The sequence below is a fragment of the Bufo bufo genome, chromosome 2 (assembly GCF_905171765.1).
Source record: "Bufo bufo chromosome 2, aBufBuf1.1, whole genome shotgun sequence".
NCBI lineage: Eukaryota > Metazoa > Chordata > Amphibia > Anura > Bufonidae > Bufo > Bufo bufo.
In genome coordinates this window covers 730,016,200-730,042,411 of record NC_053390.1, presented here as the reverse complement: position 1 = coordinate 730,042,411, position 26,212 = coordinate 730,016,200, and the positions used below count along the sequence as shown (strand labels likewise).

General features: G+C 41.9%; 1 protein-coding gene across 4 annotated transcripts in view; it reads right to left on the bottom strand.

Moving 5' to 3' along the window:
* The window catches only part of TEC (tec protein tyrosine kinase), a 183,244-nt gene that overhangs the window by 5,486 nt on the left and 151,546 nt on the right, over positions 1-26,212 (bottom strand). For all 4 annotated transcript variants that reach the window (XM_040418902.1, XM_040418901.1, XM_040418900.1 and 1 more), the window contains exons 14-16: positions 16,818-17,034; positions 10,770-10,834; positions 6,733-6,851 (exon numbers count right to left, since the gene is read on the bottom strand). In XM_040418902.1, the coding sequence (XP_040274836.1) occupies positions 6,733-6,851; positions 10,770-10,834; positions 16,818-17,034 (401 nt within the window). The remainder of the gene's footprint in view (positions 1-6,732; positions 6,852-10,769; positions 10,835-16,817; positions 17,035-26,212) is intronic.

Below are 26,212 nucleotides of genomic sequence, written 5' to 3'. Positions count from 1 at the left end.
TGGAGTAGTATCAACCCCAGAAACTGGAATGGGTTTAGGTAGTTTACATACTATGAGACCCAAGGCTGACCCAAAATTAAAATTAACAAAGTTAGCTGCAGCCCCCGAATCCAAAAAAGCTAAATCAGAAACAGACCTTCCTTGTGACGACAGATTAACAGGGAGTAGAACCCTATGAGTCTTTTCAGGAAATACCTATGCATCTGAGTGACCTCCCCGATCATCACTCTGACGCTTAGGTTTTCCGCCTTTTGCCTAGAATGACAATACCGCAGATGATGTGCAGGACTGCTGCAGTAGAAGCAAAGTCAATTCTTCAGGTGGTGTTCCTTACATTGCTGAGAAGACATGGTAGCCCCTGCATGGGCTCCGTGGACTTCACTGGCGCTTTGGACACAGAGGCTTGAGGAACAGAGGGAAAAGAAGGATGGACAAAGACAGATCTTTCCCACTTACGTTACCCAAGATGTCTGTCAAGTCGAATTGCTAAAGACATAGCCTCGTATAGGGACACTGGAGTAGGATGACTAACTAGAAGGTGTTTCAGAGTACCAGAAAGACCAAGTCTAAACTGTGAACTAAGGGCCAGCAGGACTGGTGCAAGGATTTTTGCCACCCTAGGCAAAAGGTAATTTTGCCGCCCCGCTTGACTCTGCCTATTGACCCGCCACTTTTTTGTCGGCCACCTATTTATACAGACGGTACTCTTCATTGTGGTAAGGCCACATTTTCTCCCTCCAGCTACATACCATGTCATCCACAGATCCCCATCAGTGTCATCCACAGATCCCCATCAGTGTCATCCACAGATCCCCATCAGTGTCATCCAAAGATCCCCCATAAGTGTCATCCACAGATCCCCCATAAGTGTCATCCACAGCTCCCCCATAAGTGTCATCCACAGCTCCCTCATAAGTGTCATCCACAGATCCCCACAAGTGTCATCCACAGATCCCCACAAGTGTCATCCACAGATCCCCACAAGTGTCATCCACAGATCCCCACAAGTGTCATCCACAGATCCCCACAAGTGTCATCCACAGATCCCCACAAGTGTCACCCACAGATCCCCACAAGTGTCACCCACAGATCCCCACAAGTGTCACCCACAGATCCCCACAAGTGTCACCCACAGATCCCCACAAGTGTCACCCACAGATCCCCACAAGTGTCACCCACAGATCCCCACAAGTGTCACCCACAGATCCCCACAAGTGTCATCCACAGATCCCCACAAGTGTCATCCACAGATCCCCACAAGTGTCATCCACAGATCCCCACAAGTGTCATCCACAGATCCCCACAAGTGTCATCCACAGATCCCCACAAGTGTCATCCACAGATCCCCACAAGTGTCATCCACAGATCCCCACAAGTGTCATCCACAGATCCCCACAAGTGTCATCCACAGATCCCCACAAGTGTCATCCACAGATCCCCACAAGTGTCATCCACAGATTTACACCACAAGTAACCGAGGTCAGGATACGTGGTTGATCACAATGGCCCAACTTCAAACCCACAAGCATCCGATGCTGGCACACACAGCACAACTGAAATGCCATATAGCAATTAGGGTTGCACCGGGTATCGAACTACCGATACCCAATCAATACTTTTAGGCCCTGATCGATCCGATACCAGGATTTGCTATTTTCCGATAGTAGGCTGCGCAGCCTAGTATCAGTTAGAGAGCATGGCACGCGCTGCTCTCAGCGTGATGCGGCTGCCCCTGGCCACCAATGAGAGGCCAATACTGAGAAGGAGAGGAGGGGCTCTGGCCACTGCACCACCAATATAATTAACCCATAAATACAAATTTAGGCTGTGGCACCTGATGCGGTTCGGCGGGATCCCTGTCACTGAGGTCGAGTGGCAGCTGTGTGATATGGCCGGCACCCACAACCTACATTTGTATTAATGGGTTAACTATATTCATTGGTGGTGCAGTGCCCCCCCCCTACACACACATAGACACACCAGTATTATATTAATTGGTGGCGCTGCAGCCCCCACCCATATTGTATTCATTGGTGGCAGTGGACACAGGGTCCCCTCCCCCTCATAATATTCATTGGTGGCAGTGACAGCTTCTGATTGGAGCCCCAGCAGTGAAATCTCGGGGCTCCGATCGGCTACCATGGCAGCCAGGATGCGGCTGAAGTCATCCATGGCTGCCATGGTAAGCTCCCTGCTGCTGTGTGCACAAACCATAGGGCAGCAGGGACAGTGTAAAATTCTCTTCACCCTAATAGATCTCTACTAGGATGAATAGCACAATTGTTCTAGCCCCCTAAGGGGACTAATAGTTAAATTAAATAATTTAAAAAAAAGTAAAAAAAAAAAAAAATTTTAAATCACCCCCTTTCCCAATTTTACATATAAAATACATAAACAATAAAATAAACAAATTACTTATCGCCACGCCCGAAAAAGTCCAAACTATTAAAATATTTTAAAAAATCTCCTACGTGGTGAACGCCGTAACAGAAAAAAAAAAAAAATTCACCAATTTTTTAGTCACCTTATCCCCCACAAAAAGTAGGATACGACTGTTGTATTATAGGCAGGCCGTTACATAAAATGCGGAATGCACACGGCTTTTTTGTGTTTAATTTTTGCATGGTATCGAATATCACAATACTTTTTTATGGTATCAAAATTGAATCAAAATTTTGTATCCTACTACAATTCCCTGAAAAGTTGATCCAGGAGGATGGCAAAACCCCATGACGTAGAAGGAAATTTCCCTCATTTTAAGGGATAAAATTCCTTCCCAACTCCAAAAAGGCAATCAGAATAACTCCTGGATCAATGACCCTTCTCAAAAATCTAGTAACTATAACCTGCAATATTATTACACTCCAGAAATACATCCAGGCCCTTCTTGAACTGTTTGGTGAGATTACCACCACCACCTCCTCAGGCAGAGAGTTCCATATCTCACTGCTCTTACCGTAAAGAATCCTCTTCTATGTTGGTTTAGAAAGCTTTTTTTAGCATGCTGAATAGATTGTAGTTTTGTATGAGTTTAGGATAGTTCTATTACTTTTACATCTGGATGCCCCAATATAAATAATAAAGCTGAGTGTGTGTGTGTGTGTGTGTATGTACGTATGTCTGCTAAAGGAATCGCACCGTTGCATTTACAATCTCGAAATTTGGCACACAGGTACATCAGGTGTCCGGAAGGTTTTAGACGGTGTCTCAGCAATCTAGCACGTACGGTTCCTGAGATATTCCCCAAAAATGCATTAGCCAATAGAAGTCTGGTCACATGAGCCTTATCAGCCAATAGAAGCTTGCAGGCCTTTAGTCTCCACATACACACACGTTTTAAAACCAGGTTTCCATAACAACCGAGCCATTTTCTCTTCACTGCTGTAGGTCAGCTTTTAAAGGGCCAGAGCGCTGTGGATGACACTGTTAAGGGAGCGGAGTGCTGAGGGAGGTCCAGGTGAGGGCAGGGTAGGACTTAAAAACTCGCCCCCGGTCCCGCTAAGCCATGCCCCCGACCCCGGTTAGGCCACTGCCCTAATCGCAGCAGACGGGGATTAAAAAAAATTAAGGTAAAAATCGACTTCTGTCAGCTGCAGGGGTGGAAGGGAGGGTGACTTTCTCCCTGCAGCTCACACTCGGACAGCACAGTGCTGCTGTTTGAGAGTGAGCTGTTCAAAAGGACATCCCCGTGTCCGTCCAGGCCCTGCACCGGACGGAGGACAGGGAGTCTGAAAGCTGGACTGTCTGCCCTAAAACCACCCTAGGGGCAGGCTGCTATGGAGGTCACAGTTAAGGGGACGGCCCACTATGGAGGTCAGTATTAAGGGGCAGATTGCTGTAGAGGCCACTGTTAAGGGGGCGGGGTGTTGTGTAAATCACTGTTAGGCTGCGTTCACTGTTCCGCACGGGTGCAATGCGGTAGGTGAACGTATTGCACCCGCACTGAATCCTGATGCTGTTCAGATGAGCAGTTATTTTTACGCATCACTTGTGCGTTGCGTGAAAATCGCAGCATGCTCTATATTCTTTTCTTTTTTTTACGCAACGCAGGCCCCATAGAAGTGAATGGGGGTTGCGTGAAAATCGCCAAGCATCGCAAGCAAGTGCGGATGCGATGCGCTTTTCACGCACGGTTGCTAGGAGACCGATCAGGATGGAGACCCGATCATTATTATTTTCCCTATAACATGGTTATAAGGGAAAATAATAGCATCTGATAAAGAATGCATAGTAAAACAGCGCTGGAGGGGTTAAAAAATTAAAATATAAAATTTAACTCACCTTAGTCCACTTGATCGCGTAGCCCGACATCTCCTTCTGTCTCCTTTGCTGAACAGGACCCTTTGGTGAGCATTCATTACAGGACCTTTGATGACCGTCTATCGGTCATCACATGATCCATCACCATGGTAAAAAGATCATGCTGATGGATCATGTGATGACCGGAGTGAACGTCATCAAGGTCTGTTCTGAATGAATGCTCACACAGGCCTGTTAGCAAAGGAGAAGAAGAGATGCCGGGCTACGCGATAAGGTGGACTAAGGTGAGTATTAAATTATTATTATTATTTTTTTAACCCCTCCAGCGCTATTTTACTATGCATTCTGTATTCAGAATGCTATTATTTTTCCTTATAACCATGTTATAAGGGAAAATAATACAATCTACAGAACGCCGATCCCAAGCCTGAACTTCTGTGAAGAAGTTCAGGTTTGGGTACCAAACATGCGCCTTTTTTTCTCACGCGAGTGCAAAACGCATTACAATGTTTTGCACTCGCACGGAAAAATCGCGGGTGTTCCCGCAACGCACTCGCACATTTTCCTGCAACGCCTGTGTAAACCCAGCCTTAAGGAGACAGGGTACTGTGGAGGTCACTAATAAAGGGGCGGCTGCTGTGGAGGTTACTGTTTAAGGGGCGAGCGCTGTGGAAGTCTCTGTTAAGGGGGCAGGGAACGGTGGGGTTACAGTTAAGGGAACGGTCCGCTATGGAGGTCAGTGTTAAGGGGCGGGGTGCTGTAGAGGTCACTGTTAAGGTGGCGGGGTGTTGTGGAGGTCACATTTTAAGGGAACGGAGCTCTGTGGAGGTCACTATTAAGGGGCGGGATATTGTGGAAATCACTGTTAAGGAGACGGGGTACTGTGGAGGACACTAATAGAGGGGCGGCCGCTGTGAAAGTCACTGTTAGGCCTCATGCACACGACCGTTTTTTTCGGGTCCGCATCCGAGCCGCAGTTTTTGTGCGGCTCGGGTGCTGACCTATTCACTTCAATGGGGCCGCAAAAGAGTGCGGACAGCACTCTGTGTGCGTTCTGCATCCGTTGCCCTTTCCGAGGCCCCGCAAAAAAAATATAGCATGTCCTATTCTTGTCCGTTTTGCGGACAAGAATAGGCATGTCTACAATGGGCTGCCTGTTCCGTTCTGCAAATTGGGGAAGGCACGCAGACGGCACGGTCGTGTGCATGTAGCCTTAAAGGGGAGGGCACTGTGGGATGTTACTGTTAAGGGGCAGGCCGCTGTGGAGTCACTGTTTAAAGGGGCGGCATTGTGGAGGGGCACTGTTAAGTGAGAAGGGGACTGTGTAGGGCCACTATTAAAGGGGCAGCGGAGGTACTGTGAGGTCACTGTTAAGGGAGCGGGTACAGTGGAGGTCACTGTTAAGGGGAGCGGAGTACTGTGGCAGTCATTTTAAGGGAACGGAGGTCTGTGGAGTCCACTGTTAGAAAGGGGCGGGTTATTGTGGAAATCACTGTTAAGGAGACTGGATACTGTGGAGGTCACTAATAAAGGGGCGGCGGCTGTGGAGGTCACTGTTAAAGGAGAGGGCATTGTGGATGTCACTGTTAAGGGAGAATAGGACTGTGGAGGCCACTATTACAGGGGCACCAGGGATTATTACACTATGAACTAACTATAGCAGACATGTAGAGCGGCGCCCAGGGATCTCATTGCACTTACTATTATCTCCCGGCGCCGATCCGTTCTCCCCGCTATGCCCTCCGGTATCTCCGCTCACTAAGTTATAGTAGGCGAAGATTCCAGTCACTAAGTTATGGTAGGCGGAGTCTGCCCTTGTTCTGCTCTAGCGCTGGGCAAATCGCAGAGCAGAGCTCACAGCCTGTAGGTTATTTTCTCCCAGGCTGTGAGCTCTGGCAATGCGATTGGCCAGCGCTTACAGAGAGAACAAGGCAGACTCCGCCTACCATAACTTAGGGAACGGAGATACTGGAGGACATAGCAAGAGAACGGAGCGGCGCCGCGGGGATAATAGTAAGTGCAGTGAGATCCCCGGGGCGCCGCTCTACATGTCTGTATAGTTAGTTCATAGTGTAATAATCGGTGAAGAGGGTCCTCTTTAAGGGAGTGGGGGTACTGTGGCAGTCACTGTTAAAGGGGCAGTCACTGTGGATGTCTCTGTTAAGGGGGGCCGGGAATGGTGGAGGTCACTGTCAAGAGGGGTGGGGTGCTGTGAACTCACTGTTAAAGAGCAGCTGCTGTAAAGGTCAAAGTTAAGGGGGTGGGCTGCCTGGAGGTCCCCATTTTAAAAGAGACAGGGCACTGTGGGGGGGGGGGGGGGGGAAGCAGTGTTAAGGGGCGGGGTACTTTAGATGTTACTGTTATAGTGGATACTGTTGATATTAACGACACACACAAACAATAAATGATATAGATTAAATATACCCGAGTGAAGCCGGGTCCTTCAGCTAGTACATTATAAAATCATCTTACCGAAAGACCAAACATCAGATTTACTGCTGAATCTACTGTAGTTGAACACTTCAGGGGGTGACCATTTTACTGGAAACTTGGCTCCACACGAACTTGTGTACTGATCATCAAGGACATACCTGGTTTTGGCAACAGAAAATTTTTATTTAATGTGAAATTTAATAGTTTTTGTAGCAGTTGTTTTTCATGCATTCATTTGAGCTAAAGCCAGAGATGGATTCAAAAGAAATGGGAGTTATAAATTAAGGACTTATACTAGTTCCCTCCCCCCAGGTCCTCAAAGATGAAGAAAGAAGACTGTGCCGGCTGCGCAAACAAGAGGATGAGGTGAGTTAATTTTTTAATTTATTTTTTAACCCCTCAAGCCACATTTTAGTAAACATTCTGTATTAAGAATTCTATTATTTTCCCTTATAACCATGTTATAAGGGAAAATAATAAAATGAATAAACACCTAACCCAAACTTCAGTGAAGAAGTCCGGGTTCGGGTCTGGGAACCACATTCATTTTTTTCTCACATGCGTGCAAAACACATTGCACCCGCGTGATCAAAACTGAACATCGGAACGCAATCACAGTCAAAACTTATTGCAATTGCGTGCCTACTCGTGCGGTTTTCCCGCAATGCATGCGCAACGCATCCGGAGCAAATCAGGGACGCCCGTGTGAAAAAGGCCTAAGGGTGTAAAGTAACATCCGTAAAGGCAAAAAAAAGCATAGTAAAATCACCACTCACAACTCAGGTAATTGCTGTGTGTAAAACTGGCCTAAAAGAGCTTTATGCCACTGTTTCTAACAAGTAATCAATGTGAGAAAAACCCACAGGAGCTGTTTCCTGCATGATCTTGTGAATCTTCATTTGAGGTCAGAGCATACAGTATTTTTACACTACCACAGAATTCTTGTAGAGAAATGCCGCAGTCAAAAATAGATGACATTCATCTGTGCAGGATATGTAAAATATAAAAATAAACCATGCTGTATAGATTTTTAGAAATTCTTGTCCTTTTACTAATCCATTATGCAGCTGCTTAAACTAAATATACTTTGATATGAAATGGTCCAGTAATGACTCACGTTTGATGACAGATGCATATTATAGTGACCCTGCTTTAGGCTTTCAGTGACCAAAGACTAATGTAACAGAGAACTGAGATAGTAAGTTTTCTGCCATTAAAAATACATCACAGCTCTGAATTGCAGAATTGTGTTGCCAAATGTAGAAGCAAATGATTCTGCATCCTGTTGGTTACATCATATATGTGTGACCTGTCTTCTCTGAATTTATTGGAGGCTAGCTGCCACCAAAAGAGGTAGCATTTAGTGTAGGTTTTTGTCAAAAAGGGTCACCTTGCCATTGTGGACGGGCACAAATAATTTTGTACAAAATGTATTTGTCAAGAATCTCCCATTTACACTACTCACAAAAAGTAAGGGATATTTGGCTTTCAAGTGAAATTTATGGAAAACATAAAAAGTTCGGGCTACAGTGATATTAGATCATGTAAGTAGGGCATTTAAGTAGAAGCATGCAATGGTGATTTCCTCATCTCAAACAGTTATTGAAACAAAAGCCAACACCAGTGGTGGGTATACCCCCACAAAAATGTAAAGTCTTAAAAACTTGTCATGTGGCCTTGAGCTTCAATTACAGCTTGACAACGACGTCTCATGCTATTCACAAGTCGACTAATTGTCTGCTGAGGCATGGCATCACACTCTTCTGGAAGGGCGGTCTTCAGGTCATTGATGTTCTGGGGTACAGAGTTACGAGCCTCCACACGGCGACTCAGCTGATCCTATAGGTTTTCAATGGGATTCAGATCTGGAGAGAGGCCTAATGAAATTAGGCCTGTGTTGTTCATGCACAGGCACAATGACTGGATTAATGATGGTGTATTCAAGTAGCATGGGCTTGTCACTGTACCATTCCCAAAGCGTAGGGCAATTCGGGTTAGACACACCTGCCCACACTGTAACACCACCACCACTAAAGACTCGTCTGGTGACAACAGTGGCTGATCCATATCGCTCTCCTTAATGTCTCCAACATCATTGGTGGCCATCATTTCTGCTTAGCATGAATCAACTTTTATCACTGAACAGCACTGAGGTCCACTGGTCCCTCGTCCAGCGTAGATGCTTCCTTCTTTTTGTGAGTAATGATGAGCATAGCATTCGCTTTAGTATATTTTCTATCATGAGTATGACATTATTTTACATATATATTTCGTGTTTTTGTGTCTGAAGTGTACTGCTGCATTGTTTGTTTTGGTTATATCAAAGCCCATGATGTATGAGGTTCTGTGGTAATGGTTAATGTCACAGGGAGCATGCCTCTAGACTGTTCATTTATGATATGTGAAAGGGAAAGGGTTAAGAAACCTCAGTCAGAACACAACCTGTATGACCCTGTATTATTTGCCTCCAGCTTAAAAAAAATAAAAAATAAAAAAATGTAAAAAAAAATGCAGATTACAATTTTTGGACCTGTGACCTAGTCATGCTGCCTGTGGTTAGAGCAGCAACATCTTGGTGAGAGGTTCTCTTGAACATAAAACTTGATTTGAACAACAGGTCTTTTTCTGATGACAGCTTCTCTTAAGGACTACAAGAGCAACAGCAACAAGAAAAAAAACACAAAAAGCCTCTTCCAGCATGGTTCTGTCAACTGCCATACCCCACAGATGCCTTGTGCAGCTCTTGAGTCACACTTATTTCCTCTTGAGAAATGCTGCAGACTTCTGAAGAATTCTTGGCAACTGGTTAAAAATTGTGCAGCATTTCGAAGATCAGAGAGATTAATGCACTTCCATGGTTAATTCTGTTTTTTTTTAGAAAGTGGTAGTGACATTTTCATCTAGTGGTGAAACATTTATGCAGACATGTATATTCTGTGCTGTGGATAAATTGACAGCTCATGGTTTAAAAAAATAAGAAAAACAAGTGGAATTCTATATTGTCCCTGGGGAAGAGGGGTGGGGAGTCTATGAACGGGACTTTTCTGTTAAATTAAAGCACTCCTGCAAAAAGAAATGTATTCTCTGACCTGTTAGAAAGGTACATGATGTAATCTTTAGTGAAAGGTAATCTTCTTCTTAGTGACTGTATTTGTGAGGTATAACCTCCCTTGTGAGCCTTAGCTGTGTCATGTGACCAACACTATGATCTCCAACTGACACAGGACAGGAAGTCAGTTACGTCTCTGTTCATTCCTATAAGACTGACATTGAGCATTGAGGCTCCCATAGAAATACATAGAGAAACTGGCCTCATGGCCACATAAGATGCTGTGTTATTTGGAAAGTGTTGTTCACATGACATAGCTGAGGATCAGAAGGGAGGTTATAACTCACAAATACAGTAACTGGTAAGAAGATTACCTTCAGTACAGTTTACATCATGGACCTTTCTAACAGGTCAGAGAATGAAACATTTTATGGGAGTGCTTCCTTAAATACTACTAATAATTAAACATGCGAAACATCCCTCCCTTTCTAGCCCTTTATCTCATTGCTATCTCCCATCTTAAGGCTCCACTCACACGTTCGTGTGTGTTTTGCGGATCCAGAAAACACGGACACCGGTAATGTGCGTTCCGCATTTTGCGGACCGCACATCGCCGGCACTTAATAGAAAATGCCTAATCTTGTCCGCAATTGCGGACAAGAATAGCACATGTTCTATTTTTTTCGGGATCGGAATGGAGGACCCGGAAGTGCGGGTCCGCATTTCCGGATCCGGGCCACACATCGTGCGGCCCCATAAAAAATGAATAGGTCCGCAATTCCTTCCGCGAAATGCGGAACAGAATTGCGGACGTGTGAATGGACCCTAATTGAAATGATGCCTCCAGTTATTGCTGATAACTGTGAAGGAGCTTAGACATCTGGACTGCTCACTCCCCCAACCACATAACCTGACATTATTTTGTAACCTTTGGTGCAAGATGGTGTCTGGATCTATCTTTTCAGTTCAAAGAGGATGACCCCTTTAAGCACGCACACTGTTCAAAGGACAAACTGTAATTTCTTACCTTGTCATTCCAAAATCAGACACCTTTACTACCCCAAGGGTATTGACTAAACAGTTTCTGGCAGCCTGCAAGAAAAACACAATGCCACCCTATAAATGACTGCATTAGTTATAAATGACAGATGATGTATTGTACAGCTAAGGAAGTGACTCTAATTACAATAGGGGAGATTTATTATTACTGACTTAAATTCAGACGGCTCAAAATTAGTCCAGACAGAAGTTGTGCCAAATTTATCATAGTGGTCTATGTTGTGTGATAGAGTTAGACACTTTTCTTCATACAGGGAGTGCAGAATTATTAGGCAAGTTGTATTTTTGAGGATTAATTTTATTATTGAACAACAACCATGTTCTCAATGAACCCAAAAAAACTCATTAATATCAAAGCTGAATATTTTTGGAAGTAGTTTTTAGTTTGTTTTTAGTTTTAGCTATTTTAGGGGGATATCTGTGTGTGCAGGTGACTATTACTGTGCATAATTATTAGGCAACTTAACAAAAAACAAATATATACCCATTTCAATTATTTATTTTTACCAGTGAAACCAATATAACATCTCAACATTCACAAATATACATTTCTGACTTTCAAAAACAAAACAAAAACAAATCAGTGACCAATATAGCCACCTTTCTTTGCAAGGACACTCAAAAGCCTGCCATCCATGGATTCTGTCAGTGTTTTGATCTGTTCACCATCAACATTGCGTGCAGCAGCAACCACAGCCTCCCAGACACTGTTCAGAGAGGTGTACTGTTTTCCCTCCTTGTAAATCTCACATTTGATGATGGACCACAGGTTCTCAATGGGGTTCAGATCAGGTGAACAAGGAGGCCATGTCATTAGATTTTCTTATTTTATACCCTTTCTTGCCAGCCACGCTGTGGAGTACTTGGACGCGTGTGATGGAGCATTGTCCTGCATGAAAATCATGTTTTTCTTGAAGGATGCAGACTTCTTCCTGTACCACTGCTTGAAGAAGGTGTCTTCCAGAAACTGGCAGTAGGACTGGGAGTTGAGCTTGACTCCATCCTCAACCCGAAAAGGCCCCACAAGTTCATCTTTGATGATACCAGTCCAAACCAGTACTCCACCTCCACCTTACTGGCGTCTGAGTCGGACTGGAGCTCTCTGCCCTTTACCAATCCAGCCACGGGCCCATCCATCTGGCCCATCAAGACTCACTCTCATTTCATCAGTCCATAAAACCTTAGAAAAATCAGTCTTGAGATATTTCTTGGCCCAGTCTTGACGTTTCAGCTTGTGTGTCTTGTTCAGTGGTGGTCGTCTTTCAGCCTTTCTTACCTTGGCCATGTCTCTGAGTATTGCACACCTTGTGCTTTTGGGCACTCCAGTGATGTTGCAGCTCTGAAATATGGCCAAACTGGTGGCAAGTGGCATCTTGGCAGCTGCACGCTTGACTTTTCTCAGTTCATGGGCAGTTATTTTGCGCCTTGGTTTTTCCACACGCTTCTTGCGACCCTGTTGACTATTTTGAATGAAACGCTTGATTGTTCGATGATCACGCTTCAGAAGCTTTGCAATTTTAAGAGTGCTGCATCCCTCTGCAAGATATCTCACTATTTTTGACTTTTCTGAGCCTGTCAAGTCCTTCTTTTGACTCATTTTGCCAAAGGAAAGGAAGTTGCCTAATAATTATGCACATCTAATATAGGGTGTTGATGTAATTAGACCACACCCCTTCTCATTACAGAGATGCACATCACCTAATATGCTTAATTGGTAGTAGGCTTTCGAGCCTATACAGCTTGGAGTAAGACAACATGCATAAAGAGGATGATGTGGTCAAAATACTCATTTGCCTAATAATTCTGCACGCAGTGTATAACCTATTGGTTAGCTTACTTTAGGACTCTTTCACACCATTATAGTCTATGGGGTCTTTAGGCTCCGTTACGCTCAGTTAGGTCTCAGTTATCTGAAGAATCCCTCCATTCCGTTCTCCTGCTCCTCCTGAGCCAGAGAACGGAAAGGAGAAACGGTGATGTGAAAGGAGCCTAAGCCTGTGACATCCAGCCCCCTGGATCTCACAGGCAGCAAGGCTGTAAGTGTATTACACTGGTAATACACTTACAGCCAATGGCAATACACTTACAGCCAATGCATTACAATACAGAATTTGCGGGGAAAAAATGTGAAAAATGTGAAAAATAAAGTTTAAAAAAAATTAAAAGTTTCAAGTAAAAAAAAAGCGTCCTTTTCCCAAAATAAAGTTTAAAAAAAATTGTAAAAAATATTTTTAAAAAGTAGACATATTAGGTATCGCCGCGTCCGTATCGACCGGCTCTATCAAAATATCACATGGTCCACCCCGTCAGGTGAATGCCGTAAAAAAATAATAAAAACAGTGTGAAAAACGTCATTTTCTGGTCACCTTGCCTCACGAAAAGTGTAATACCAAGTGATCAAAAGGTCTTATGTACCCCAAAATGATACCAATCAAACCGTCATCTCATCCCGCAAAAAATAACCCCTAAGACAATCGCCCCAAAAAAATAAAAAAATAGGGCTCTCAGAAAATGGCAACACAAAAACAAGATTTCATTCTGTTCAAAAAAAATTTCACTCTGTAAAACTTAACAAAAAAAAAAAAGATAGACATATTAGGTATCACCGCGTCCGTAACAACCTGCTCTATACAAATATCACATTATATGCCCCCTCAGGTAAATGCTGTAAAAAAAAACTAAAAAAAAACTAAAAAAAAACTGTGCCAAAACCTTGCCTCACAAAAAGTGTAATACCAAGCGATCAAAAAGTCTTATGTACCCCAAAATGATACCAATCAAACCGCCATCTCATCCCGCAAAAAATGAGCCCCTACCTAAGACAATCAGCCAAAAAATTGGGCAGTCAGATAATGCAAACACAAAAACAAGATTTTCTGTTCAAAAATGCATTTACTGCGTAAAACTTAAAAAAAAAAATAGACATATGGGTATCTCTGTGTCTGTAACAACCTGCTCTATAAAAATATCACATTATATGCCACCTGAGGTGAATATTGTAAAACATTTTTTTAAAACTATGCCAAAACAGCCTTTTTTTTCACCTTGCCTCACAAAAAGTGTAATACCGAGTGATCAAAAAGTCTTATGTACCCCAAAATGGTAACAAACAGTCACTTCATCCTACAAAAAATTAGCCCCCACATAAGACAATCACTCAAAAAATAAAATCCAATGGCGCCCATAAACCAATCCATCAAAATCTGTGCTACAAAAGCCATATGGCGCTCCTTCCGTTCTGAGTCCTGCCATGTGACCCCATAGCAGTTTACCACCACATATGGGGTGTTGCCGTATTCAGGAAAAAATGGGTAACAAATCATGGGGTGCTTTTTCTCCTGTTACCCCTTGTGAAAATGAAAAATTTGGGGCTAAAGCAACATTTTATTGGAAGAAATAAAACTGTTCATTTTCACAGCCAAGTGTTTTCAATTTACGTAAACCGCTTAGGGGGTCAAAGTGCTCAGTACCCCCCTTAATACACTGCTCAAAAAAATAAAGGGAACACTTAAACAACACAATGTAACTCCAAGTCAATCACACTTCTGTGAAATCAAACTGTCCACTTAGGAAGCAACACTGAGTGACAATCAATTTCACATGCTGTTGTGCAAATGGGATAGACAACAGGTGGAAATTATAGGCAATTAGCAAGAAACCCCCAATAAAGGAGTGGTTATGCAGGTGGTGACCTGACCACTTCTCAGTTCCTATGCTTCCTGGCTGATGTTTTGGTCACTTTTGAATGCTGGCGGTGCTTTGACTCTAGTGGTAGCATGAGACGGAGTCTACAACCCACACAAGTGGCTCAGGTAGTGCAGCTTATCCAGGATGGCACATCAATGCGAGCTGTGGCAAGAAGGTTTGCTGTGTCTGTCAGCGTAGTGTCCAGAGAATGGAGGCGCTACCAGGAGACAGGCCAGTACATCAGGAGACGTGGAGGAGGCCGTAGGAGGGCAACAACCCAGCAGCAGGACCGCTACCTCCGCCTTTGTGCAAGGAGGAACATGATGAGCACTGCCAGAGCCCTGCAAAATGACCTCCAGCAGGCCACAAATGTGCATGTGTCTGCTCAAACGGTCAGAAACAGACTCCATGAGAGTGATATGAGGGCCCGACGTCCACAGGTGGGGGTTGTGCTTACAGCCCAACACCGTGCAGGACGTTTGGCATCTGCCAGAAAACACCAAGATTGGCAAATTCTCCACTGGCGCCCTGTGCTCTTCACAGATAAAAGCAGGTTCACACTGAGCACATGTGACAGACGTGACAGAGTCTGGAGACGCCGTGGAGAACGTTCTGCTGCCTGCAACATCCTCCAGCATGACCGGTTTGGCATTGGCTCAGTAATGGTGTGAGGTGGCATTTCTTTGGAGGGCCGCCCTCCATGTGCTCGCCAGAGGTAGCCTGACTGCTATTAGGTACCGAGATGAGATCCTCAGACCCCTTGTGAGGCCATATGCTGGTGCGGTTGGCCCTGGGTTCCTCCTAATGCAAGACAATGCTAGACCTCATGTGGCTGGAGTGTGTCAGCAGTTCCTGCAAGACGAAGGTATTGATGCTATGGACTGGCCCGCCCGTTCCCCAGACCTGAATCCAATTGAGCACATCTGGGACATCACGTCTCGCTCTATCCACCAACGTCACGTTGCACCACAGACTGTCCAGGAGTTGGCAGATGCTTTAGTCCAGGTCTGGGAGGAGATCCCTCAGGAGACCGTCCGCCACCTCATCAGGAGCATGCACAGGCGTTGTAGGGAGGTCATACAGGCACGTGGAGGCCACACACACTACTGAGCCTCATTTTGACTTGTTTTAAGGACATTACATCAGCCTGTAGTGTGTTTTTCCACTTTAATTTTGAGGGTGAGTCCAAATCCAGACCTCCATGGGTTAAAAAATTTGATTTCCATATTTTTTTTTGTGTGATTTTGTTGTCAGCACATTCAACTATGTAAAGAACAAAGTATTTCAGAACAATATTTAATTAATTCAGATCTAGGATGTGTTATTTTTGTGTTCCCTTTATTTTTTTCAGCAGTGTATATTCTTTGAAGGGTGTAGTTTCCAAAATGGGGTCACTTTTTGAGGGTTTCCACTGTAGGGGTATGTCAGGGTATCTTCAAATACAAAATGGTGCCCAAAAACCATTCTAGCAAAATCTGCCTCCAAAATCCATATGGCACTCCTTTCCTTCTGACCACTGCCACGTGCCCATAGAGCAGTTTACCACCACATATGGGGTATTTCTGTAAACTGCAGAATCAGAGTAATGCATATTGAGGTTTAGTTTGCTGTTGACCCTTGCTATGTTTCAAGAAAAAATTGATTAACATGAAAAATCAGCATAAAAAATGAAATGATGAAATTTCGCCTCCATTTTCCTTCAATTCTTGTGGTACATCTAACAGGTTAACAAAGTTTGTAAAATCAGTTTTTAGGGGTGTAGTTTCTAAAATGGGGTCATTTATGGGTGGTTCCATTATGGTTTTGGAAATTTTGTTGAAAATTTGAAAAATGGCTTTTAAACTTCTAAGCCTTGTAACGTCCTAAAAAAATAAAATGACATTTACAAAATGATGCCAACATAAAGCAGATATAAAGCAGACATATGGGGAATGATGACTGAAAACTATTTTATGAGGTATTACTATCTCTGTCTTAAATGTAGAGAAATTCTAATATAGAAAATTGTGAATTATAAATAAAGGAAAAATATATTGACTCAAATTTAGCACTGTCGTGAAGTACAATGTGTCACGAGAAAACAATCTCAGAATGGCTTGGATAAGTAAAAATGTTCCAAAGTTATTACCACATAAAGTGACATGTCGGATTTGCAAAAAATGTCCTGGGCAGGAAGGTGAAAAATGGCCTGGGCTAGAAAGGGTTAAAGAGAGCCTTCTAGCCTAAACCCCCTTTGTTTACATCAGTAAACGCATTGGTGGTCACAATACCATCAATTATTTATCTAAAACACATTTTCACCATTATTATTTAGCTGTACGGTAATTACCAGGTCACGGTGTATGAAACTGTTTTGCTCCAGGTAGTTCATGGCCTCGCACACATCCTGACACATGCTAAGCAGAATGTCTGGATTGAACTGTCCGTGTTTTTGACGAAGGTAATTCAACAGGCAGCCATGTTCCATGAACTCTGTCACTATGTAAATAGGTCTCTTTTCAGTGCAAACGCCATACAGCTGGACGAGCTTGGGGTGCGCCAGTGTCCTAGAAAATAGAGTATCAGATATCATATTTGGTGCATTTCTGCTCAATGTAATTACAGAGTAACTATATACTTTGGAACCTGTAATGAAACAGTCACCCAGAACATGTGATCAGTATGAAGCGGGTTCTTCAGGAAATTTGCTAGTTAAGAAAGGCATAGATTTGACATAGAACACACATTGCGTTGTGCAGTGTGCGACTTTTGTTGTATCCAAATTTCCAGTCAAGATCATTTTAATACAAATCAATGGTAAATAGTGAGAAATAGATTCTTGTTTCTAAAGGAAGAAAGTTGCAAAGTTAAACCTGGTACTGAAGTCTTCCAAATAAGCATACGTAAAGAACCTACAAGTAGAAGTCACATACATTTTGGTATATATGACAGACAATTGTTGTTGGTGAGAGGTGTCAAAAAAGACAAGGAAGTCTCTAACCTCTAACATATCCAATGCAGGATAAGGGTCACTGTATTATTATTTTTTTTTTTTCCTACTTTTTTTTAATCTTTATTAGTTTTCTTTAATTTAATACACACAAAAAAAGAGAGGCAAACATAAAACAGGAAAAGCAATACCCATCAGGGTAGGCTATACATTGACCCCATTTTGGGTATACAAATATAATAATTAGGTATACATTGAGTACACAAATATAGTAAAATCAGTACATAATAATACCACCATATTTACTATAACATTAAATATCACAATACATATATGTATACCCCCCCTCCCCCATCCCTCCCTCATTCATGGCCTCGATAATAATAATAATAAAAAATTCAAATGGAGCATCACCGTCCTATCATATCCACAAAGACCATATTGTTTCCCATTTCTCTGTTTGCTGGGGGCTCTGAGAGGCACACCTCTCATAGTTCTTAACCCTGCCAACCAGGGAGGACCACTCTGAGAAACTGGGGTGTTGCTCTGATCCCCAGTCTCTAACAATGATAAGTCTAGCTAATAATAATAATTTCAACCAGAGAAGGTCCTCACGTATATGGGGATTAGTAAAAGGTTGAATAACTCCAAGTATTGCAGTCTCTACATTAAATATAGGTCTAGACGTAGTTTTATGTTCAAGTGCCTCAAATACCTTGCCCCAGAAAGCACGGATCACCAGACATGCCCAAATCATATGTAAAAAGTCTGCTGAGTCACTGTATAACCAGAGACAAAAGGCACACCATAGGGTAAGTACGTCCCAGGAAAAAGAATATTACTCCCAAAAATGGAGGCTCACCTTTTGCGGTTGAGCTGGAATAGGCAAAACGCTATTGTCGGCTTGTTGAGATGCAAAACCTGGTTGTTAGGTGTAACAGACCGTTTCCGCAGACAAGGGGTTAAAATCCGTTTAGGCGATAAGCCCCTTTCTGAGAGACAGGCACAGCTACTGCAGGATACACCAAACTCCCGAACTGGATACAAAGTAGCACTCCAAACTGGAACCTCACGAATAGCTGCTAGCAGACGAACAGGGATCAGCTTACACTTCTGGCAATCGGTCCTCTAACAGCATACAGTGAATCCCCCCAATAACGAGACAAGGCTCTGTGTTGAGGGTCAAGCAGTGGTCTGACTGTACTTCACGTACAGCCTCTTTTATTCATAAACCACAAACATAGTACCGCCCACAGGGGTTTGAAATACAACCAATCAGTAATTTACAACACATACAATGATACAACATATCCCCACAATGCATCATGGTTTCCTCCCCTCTGTCCCGGAGACAATTAGGTATGCTGCCAAGGTGGACGGCCTTGAGGCAGAGGTGCCCAAACTCCCAGAAGGACAGATACAGCTTCAGATATATTCACCTTTTCTGGCGCAAGGAACTATAACAACCGGCATAGGAAAAAGCTCTTCTTTTATTTTCTCAGTTATAAATATATAGAATAAAATAAAAATAAAAGACAACACGTTTCGGGGATCAACAGGTCTTCATCAGGTCAGGGTTGCATACAATTAATGTGTGGACTGTGGAAATAAATACCCTAGTGCAAAAGGCACCCAAAAACAAGGGGGTGTGCCCAAGTAAGAATAGGAATGGTCAGAATGATGAATTTGTTGATAAAAACAGAGAAATCATGTTAAAATATCATTCAATAGTGGCATAAGGACAGGCAAACTGTGTTACTGTAAAATATATGAGGCCTGTCCCCCGTTTGATCCAATGGTATTAGCTGGATGTGCGCCCCTCAACCTATTACCTACACATTTCACATATCAAAATCCCACTATCCAATCAGCACATATCTCTCTGGCCCTCTCTACACCCTTAGACCTCGAAGTAGATTCACTTATTTCTATTCATGCGACATCTCCAATACAATCTCCAACAGACACTGATGCACTAAGAAATCCCAGCAAGCCACCTGACCAGGAGAGCATTATAGATCAATCCAAGTTCCCCATTAATACATCTGTATCTGGACCATCTTTTTTATCCCTTCCTCCCATCATCACTCTAGTCACAACGTACCAAGTCATCAAAAGTCCCAACAGTGTCACTATAACCAATTATTTCCACCCACTGGGGAAGAAACAACTAAAAAGAAAAAATGTAGAAGAGGCACCAGGGGAGGGAAAAGGCAAAAGAAAAATGTGACATCCAAACATTCGTCAGATAATTCTGGACAGGAGATAAAAATATTCAACTTATCCTCTCACACCTTAACCAAAGATGAGACCTCCTTACTATCTAAAGGTCTATCATTCTGTCTATCGTCTAAAATCAATGTATTTGACCTCTTTTTAAATCTTAATTCATTTATTAGAAAGCTCACACTAAAAAGGCATTTCACTCTACTAAGTAAAACCACCAAAACTCCAGCCAATACTAATTGCAAGGAGGCACCCATCCCAGTACAGGATATGACAGCTATCCGTACAGGACTTAAACCCCCCATCTTAATATTACCCAGTGCAAAACAAAGGGAATTTCCTCGATACATTTTTCACATTGGTGTCTGACGAATTCCGAGATATCAACCAACACTCACATCTCAAACACAACCTAACACAAAGAAAAATTATCAATCAAGCAACTACAGTCTAATGATAAATTAATAATATGCAGTGCAGACAAAGGAGGTGGGATCGTCATTCAAAACAAATCCGACTATCTGAAGGAAGCATTACAGGATTCTTTTGGATACAAATTACTACACACCCATCCCAGAAGACCCTTCTACACATTATTTAAGAGAATTCACCACTCTGATTCAATCAGCTACTAATATTTTGGATAAAAAAAAGAGAATATATTTTAATAGATGATCCAGTATTAGCTACATTTTACCATCTACCCAAGATTCATAAGGATACGGTCAATCCCCCAGGCCGACCTATCATCTCTGGCATCTCCTCCCTTACCTGCAATCTCTCCCACTATATTGACATACTATTACAAAAACATGTCCTGAACCTATACTCTTGCCTTAAAGATTCCACTACCCTAATCAATATCCTGAAGGACTTTGAGTGAAAAGACATGTATCAATGGCTGATACTAGATGTGTCCGCCCTATATTCAAACATACAGCACCATCTAGGGATTGAATGTGTAGCTTCCTTTCTTAAAAAAAACTCAGATATGCTCTCTGAACAAAGAGACTTTGTTCTCAAAGGCATAGAATTTATTTCAACCCACAACATTTTCTAATTTCAAGACAAAATCTACAGACAGACGCGGGGCACCGCGATGGGCACGATATTCGCGCCCAGTTTTGTAAATCTTTTCATGGGGAGGTTCGAGGAGGAATATGTTTATAAATCTAAGTTCTGGGAGAAAAACATCGTCCTCTACCGACGGTATATAGACGATCTGATACTAATATGGGATGGAGAAACGCCATCCATCAATGAATTCCTACATCATATGAATTTGAACAATTGGGGTCTAAACTTTACCGGTACCCATAATACTACCATTGAATATTTGGATCTTGAACTCTCTACATCTAACACCACCATAGTAACTCGCACATTTTTCAAAAAAGTTGATAGAAAAAAATAAAATATTCCATTTAGCCAATTTAAGAGAATCAGTCGAAACTGAACCCTCGATAAGGACTTCGAGGAACATAGCACTATTTTACATGGAAGGTTCAGAGGAAAAGGCTGTCCTCTGAACATCGATGCAGCTCAGGCAAAAGCCAGAAACCTGCCTTCTCCCCAAAAAAGAACCGAAACCCAATACGAAAACATATGGCTTAAATTTCATCACTACATATGGCAGTAACCATAATGCAGTTAGGAATGCCTTATCACAACACTGGCATATCCTAAAGAAAGTATACAACAATAGGATGGTGGCTCACTTTGGACGGAAATGTGGAACAGGTGCTGCTAGCCCAAATATGAGGGACACCCACCCTCAGAAGGTAAGATATGTAAAACTAAAATAATGGGCGAGCACACTTCATTTGTATCATAAAGTACATAAAATTTAATTAAATCCAATAGATCAACACGTGATATAGATAAAATCCAGTCATTCAATAAAATAAAATACAATAAAATGCCATAAAATCAATATGCTTGGATTAATACACTTGAATAAATACCGCAGATAAATGGGATGGTTAGCACTATATGTTGAGGTCCAATTGATAGTGTGTGGACCAGAGTCTCATATACCAATTAGTATCTGATGAAAGTCCACTGGTTTAATAAGATATCTTGAATTCTCCTAATCCAGGGATCTTTGGTCACAGGTCTAATACACCAGAGATATATGTTGGTGTTGTAGCTCCAATATGGAAAAAGGGATATATGGATCTCCTCTATCAGTCTCTGGCCGACTGCATATAGTAAACTCCTGTTATTTCCCCAAACCTTGGGTACTGTTTTTTGTGCACCAGTTTACTGGATGATATTTCAAAGTCCCGTAATCACTGTGGATAAGCAGTTTATGGTAAAATGCTTCTTACCTCCCTCGTGGTGGACGGACTGTTTCCAGCGTGAGTCGGGCGACGCAGGATGCTGCCGGCGTCTGACTTCATTCAGCTGCAGCTGACTTACCCCGAAGTCTCACGAGATTTCCAAATGGGAATTTTCGTCCGGCACGACAGAGAGGGCACAGTGAATCTCCCAATATGTTCCTGGTTATTGAAAAAGTCCTTCAATTCAGTTTCCACAGCATGGCCATGCTTGTGGACGTGGAGGTGCTTTTGATTACAGGTGTGCGATCCGGCCCATCCGCGTTTCGGGAACTCTCCTTCCCTTCATCAGTGGAGTCACATCACATGTGAGCCTCCACCTTTTATATCTTAGATAGCACCAAAATCAGGATCACTGGATTGTTTCTTCTAAAATACAGGCATGTGGTTTTTGTTCATTGCAGTTTATAGACATCTCTTTAGATGCTTTTGCGGTTTTTTTTTCACTGATTACTCTCATCATATACATAAATCTGTTTAAAGATAATATTACCTATGAAGATTATTCAGTTTTAAAGCGCCAAATAGAGTCACTAAATTTCTTCTTCTAGAGAATCTGCATGCGTTTTTTTATATATATGCGTTTTTTTTTATATATATGCGGTTTTTATGCGGTTTTTTGCAACTCATGCGTTTTTTGGCTTCATTTATTCCTTCAGTCAATATAAACAGATCTATGTAGACAGAATTTGTAATATAGATTGCATATCGAAGTTATACGGTATTAAAGTGAAATTACATTTTTATTTTCAAAAATTCACAATATTCATAAATAAGCGTTTGTATTACATTCCAAATATTAAAATATTAAAATGTTAAAATGAGACTTCATGTGATAAAAGATAATATAATAATGTTAGCGGGTAATATGATTCATATATATTTTTATAAATATTTATATGCATTTGTATAGGGATCTGTGGTTGGAACACCTGACCATAGGATAGCCTTCCAATATAGTAGGTTCTTTATAAACAGGAATCTGTACAGGTGATATATGGCTGGAGGCCCCCATCAGAGTCCATGACGCAGTGCCGGTAATCGGCCAAACTGCGGCGTGTGAGTCGGAGTGGGGGCATCCAGCCTACAAGAACCCAAACAGCTCCAGTTCTGCATTTAGACCCGCTGGTATCATCGATCCAAACTCGTATATCCGTCTTGATTCTAATTTCGACATCTGTTTAATATAATTGCCTCCTCGCCAGTGTCTATCCACCTTTTCCAGTGCCATGAAGATCAGTTGTGAGGGGTCTTTATTATGAGCGTCCCTATAGTGTTTTGACAGACAATGTTTGTCGTAGCCCTTCCTTATATTGGCTACATGTTCTGCCAATCTAGTTTTCATTGGGCGTTTAGTTCTTCCTATATACTGTCTTTTACATGGACACTGGATCAGGTAGATGACACCGGCGGTATTACAAGTGAGGCATTCTTTTATCTCCCATTTGTGCGTATTTTGAGTAGAGGAGATAGTAGTTGTTTTTCTGGGGGTGGGATTTATCTTACAGGCCATACATTTACCACACTTGAAGAAACCTGTAAGTTTCATCCAGGTCCCCATAATTGTATTTTCTTTCTTTATTTTGTTTAGTTGGTTTGATAGATGGGGCTACCTTTAAACCTAAATTAGGTGCTCTAGTAAATGTCAGAGATGGTGTGGTTGGTAAAAGATGGCCTATCACCCTATCCCCCAGGATATGATGCCAATGTGTTTTAATTATTTTTTGCATTTTTTTATGGTTGTTGTTGAAAGGGAGAACAATTCTGGTATTTATTCCTGTATTATCTGGCTCTATCCAGTCTTAACTCTTTATCAATAAAGAATGTTCGTCTATTTAGGTTCCTTGTCTTCTCCAATGCTATATCTAAAATTTTCTCAGGGTACTGTTTATCCAAAAATTGACTCTTCATCTTTTCTGCTTCTATCTCAAAATCTTCATCATGTGTGCAGTTTCTTTTGATTCTGCGGAACTGGCCGAACGGGACATTGGTCAGCCAGCTTGGCAGATGACAGCTAGAGAACCGTATAAAGCTGTTTTTTGATGTAGGACTTAGAGAACGTTTTAATATTATAATTTCTTATCCACCTTTTATATCTAGGAATTCTGTTTCATCTCTAATATTCGAGGTAAATTTCAAATTTAATTGGTTCTGATTGAGGCCTAGCAGAAATACTTCTAATTCTTCCTTACTGCTTTTCCAAACAAAAATAATATCATCTATGAACCTTCGCCATAGGACCAGATCCGCCCCAAGTTTGGGTGTGATGTATTCGGTTTCCCATTCTGCCAAAAATAAATTAGCATAACTTGGGGCGAATCTGGTCCCCATGGCGGTCCCACATTTCTTTAGGTAATAGTTACCCTCGAAATAAAAATAATTACGGGTTAAGATATAATTAATCCCCTTTATAATGAAATCTATATGCGCATCATCTATTGTCCCTTCTCTCTTCAGTATTTTAGTTTTACATATCCTAAGAAAGATCCAGTACTAGGAAAGATTCTTCTGCCAGGCAGACCACAACTAACCCTCAGATGAGCAAAAACCCTAAAAACCTCCTCGCACCAAGCAAACTCAGATCAGCAACAGGTAGAAAAAACGAGGTAACGGATCAAACATTATCTATAACGAAACCGTTTGGGAGTTTCAAATGTCACCAACCAATATGTATGTGTTGCCAAACTTTGTGTGAGTCTACCGTCTTTCAAAACAAACGTAGTGGGGAAACCTTTGGGATCAAAAACTATCTTGACTGTGCTTCTAATAATGTAATTTATCTATTGGGGTGCCCATGTGGTCTTAAGTATGTGGCCGCACCATCCATCCTTTATAAAATAGACTAAACAAACATAGGTCCAACGTGAAGAAAATTTTTGGGTTGCATAGCGTTTCTCGCCATACCGTAGAGTCGTAGACTATCACGAAGGCTCATTCTTGTGTTTCAAGATCACACCCATCCAAAAAATCCCGAGCTCTCGCTAACAAATCACAAATTATTAAACGACAGGAGATGTTCTGGATTTTTAAACTCAATACCTTGAACCCATATGGCACAAAGTAAGCCTTTGAGATCAATCTGTGAGAATGACAATGTGTATGTACATTGATTGTGTGTACGTACGTGTATTTATTTGTATATACACATATTGGTTTATTTTGCTATTGGATGAGTATTCTTATAAACTGGTATCGGTGATAGATACATTTTTTTTTTTTTACTTAATTCTTTCATTTATTATTACTTTTTATTTAATTCTTTCATTTATTATTATTTTTATTTCCTCTCTATTATGAATATGATTTTGTTATATATCAATTTGACCGTACCTCATCCTTTTTTATATTATCATTTGTATAATTTTTTACATTCACAATTTCTTTTATCTCTATTGCTTACCTGGCATTAATCAATGTACCTATATATACAATCAATCCATTTCACTCTAACTGAATTAATGTCTCCTAGCCAGCCTCCACCTATGAGAGGCAATCTCCACATCGCAAGCGTTCCCCATCACTATGGGAACCACCCTTTGTTACAATGTGCTGTCGGCTCTGAGAGGCGGGACACCAGCAGTCACGATCCTCCCAGCCTCCCCGAGCCGCGAACATGCGCACCTGACTTCATCTCCCTCAGACAAGCGTCCCCATCTCTATGGGAACGCCCTATGGCTAAAATGTAGTGTCGGATCTGAAGTTTTGCGATCGCACAAACGCGATCCTCTTTCCGCAACGCAGGGCTTATATATTTTACATTAACACAGTTTGCCTGTCCTTACTGAGCTTTTATGCCACTATTGAATGATATTTTAACATGATTCCTCTGTTTTTAACAACAAATCTATCATTCTGACCATTCCTATTCTTACTTAGGCACACCCCCTTGCTTTGGCGCCTTTTGAACTAGGGTATTTATTTCCACAGTCCACACATTACTTGTATGCAACCCTGACCTGATGAAGGGTACCTGTTGATTCCCCAAAACGCATTGTCTCATTTTTATTTTTATTTTATTCATTTATATATTTATAACTGAGAAAATAAAAGAAGAGCTTTTTCCTATGCCAGTTGTTATGGTTCCTTGCGACAGAAAATGTGAATACATCTGAATCTGACCTCCAACATGACACCATCAGGATGGACACACAATTGACAGCTGATTCAATATTCAAAAACAGTTTTGCACCAATCCTGCAACCAATAAACGTCATAGGTCTGCAATAAATC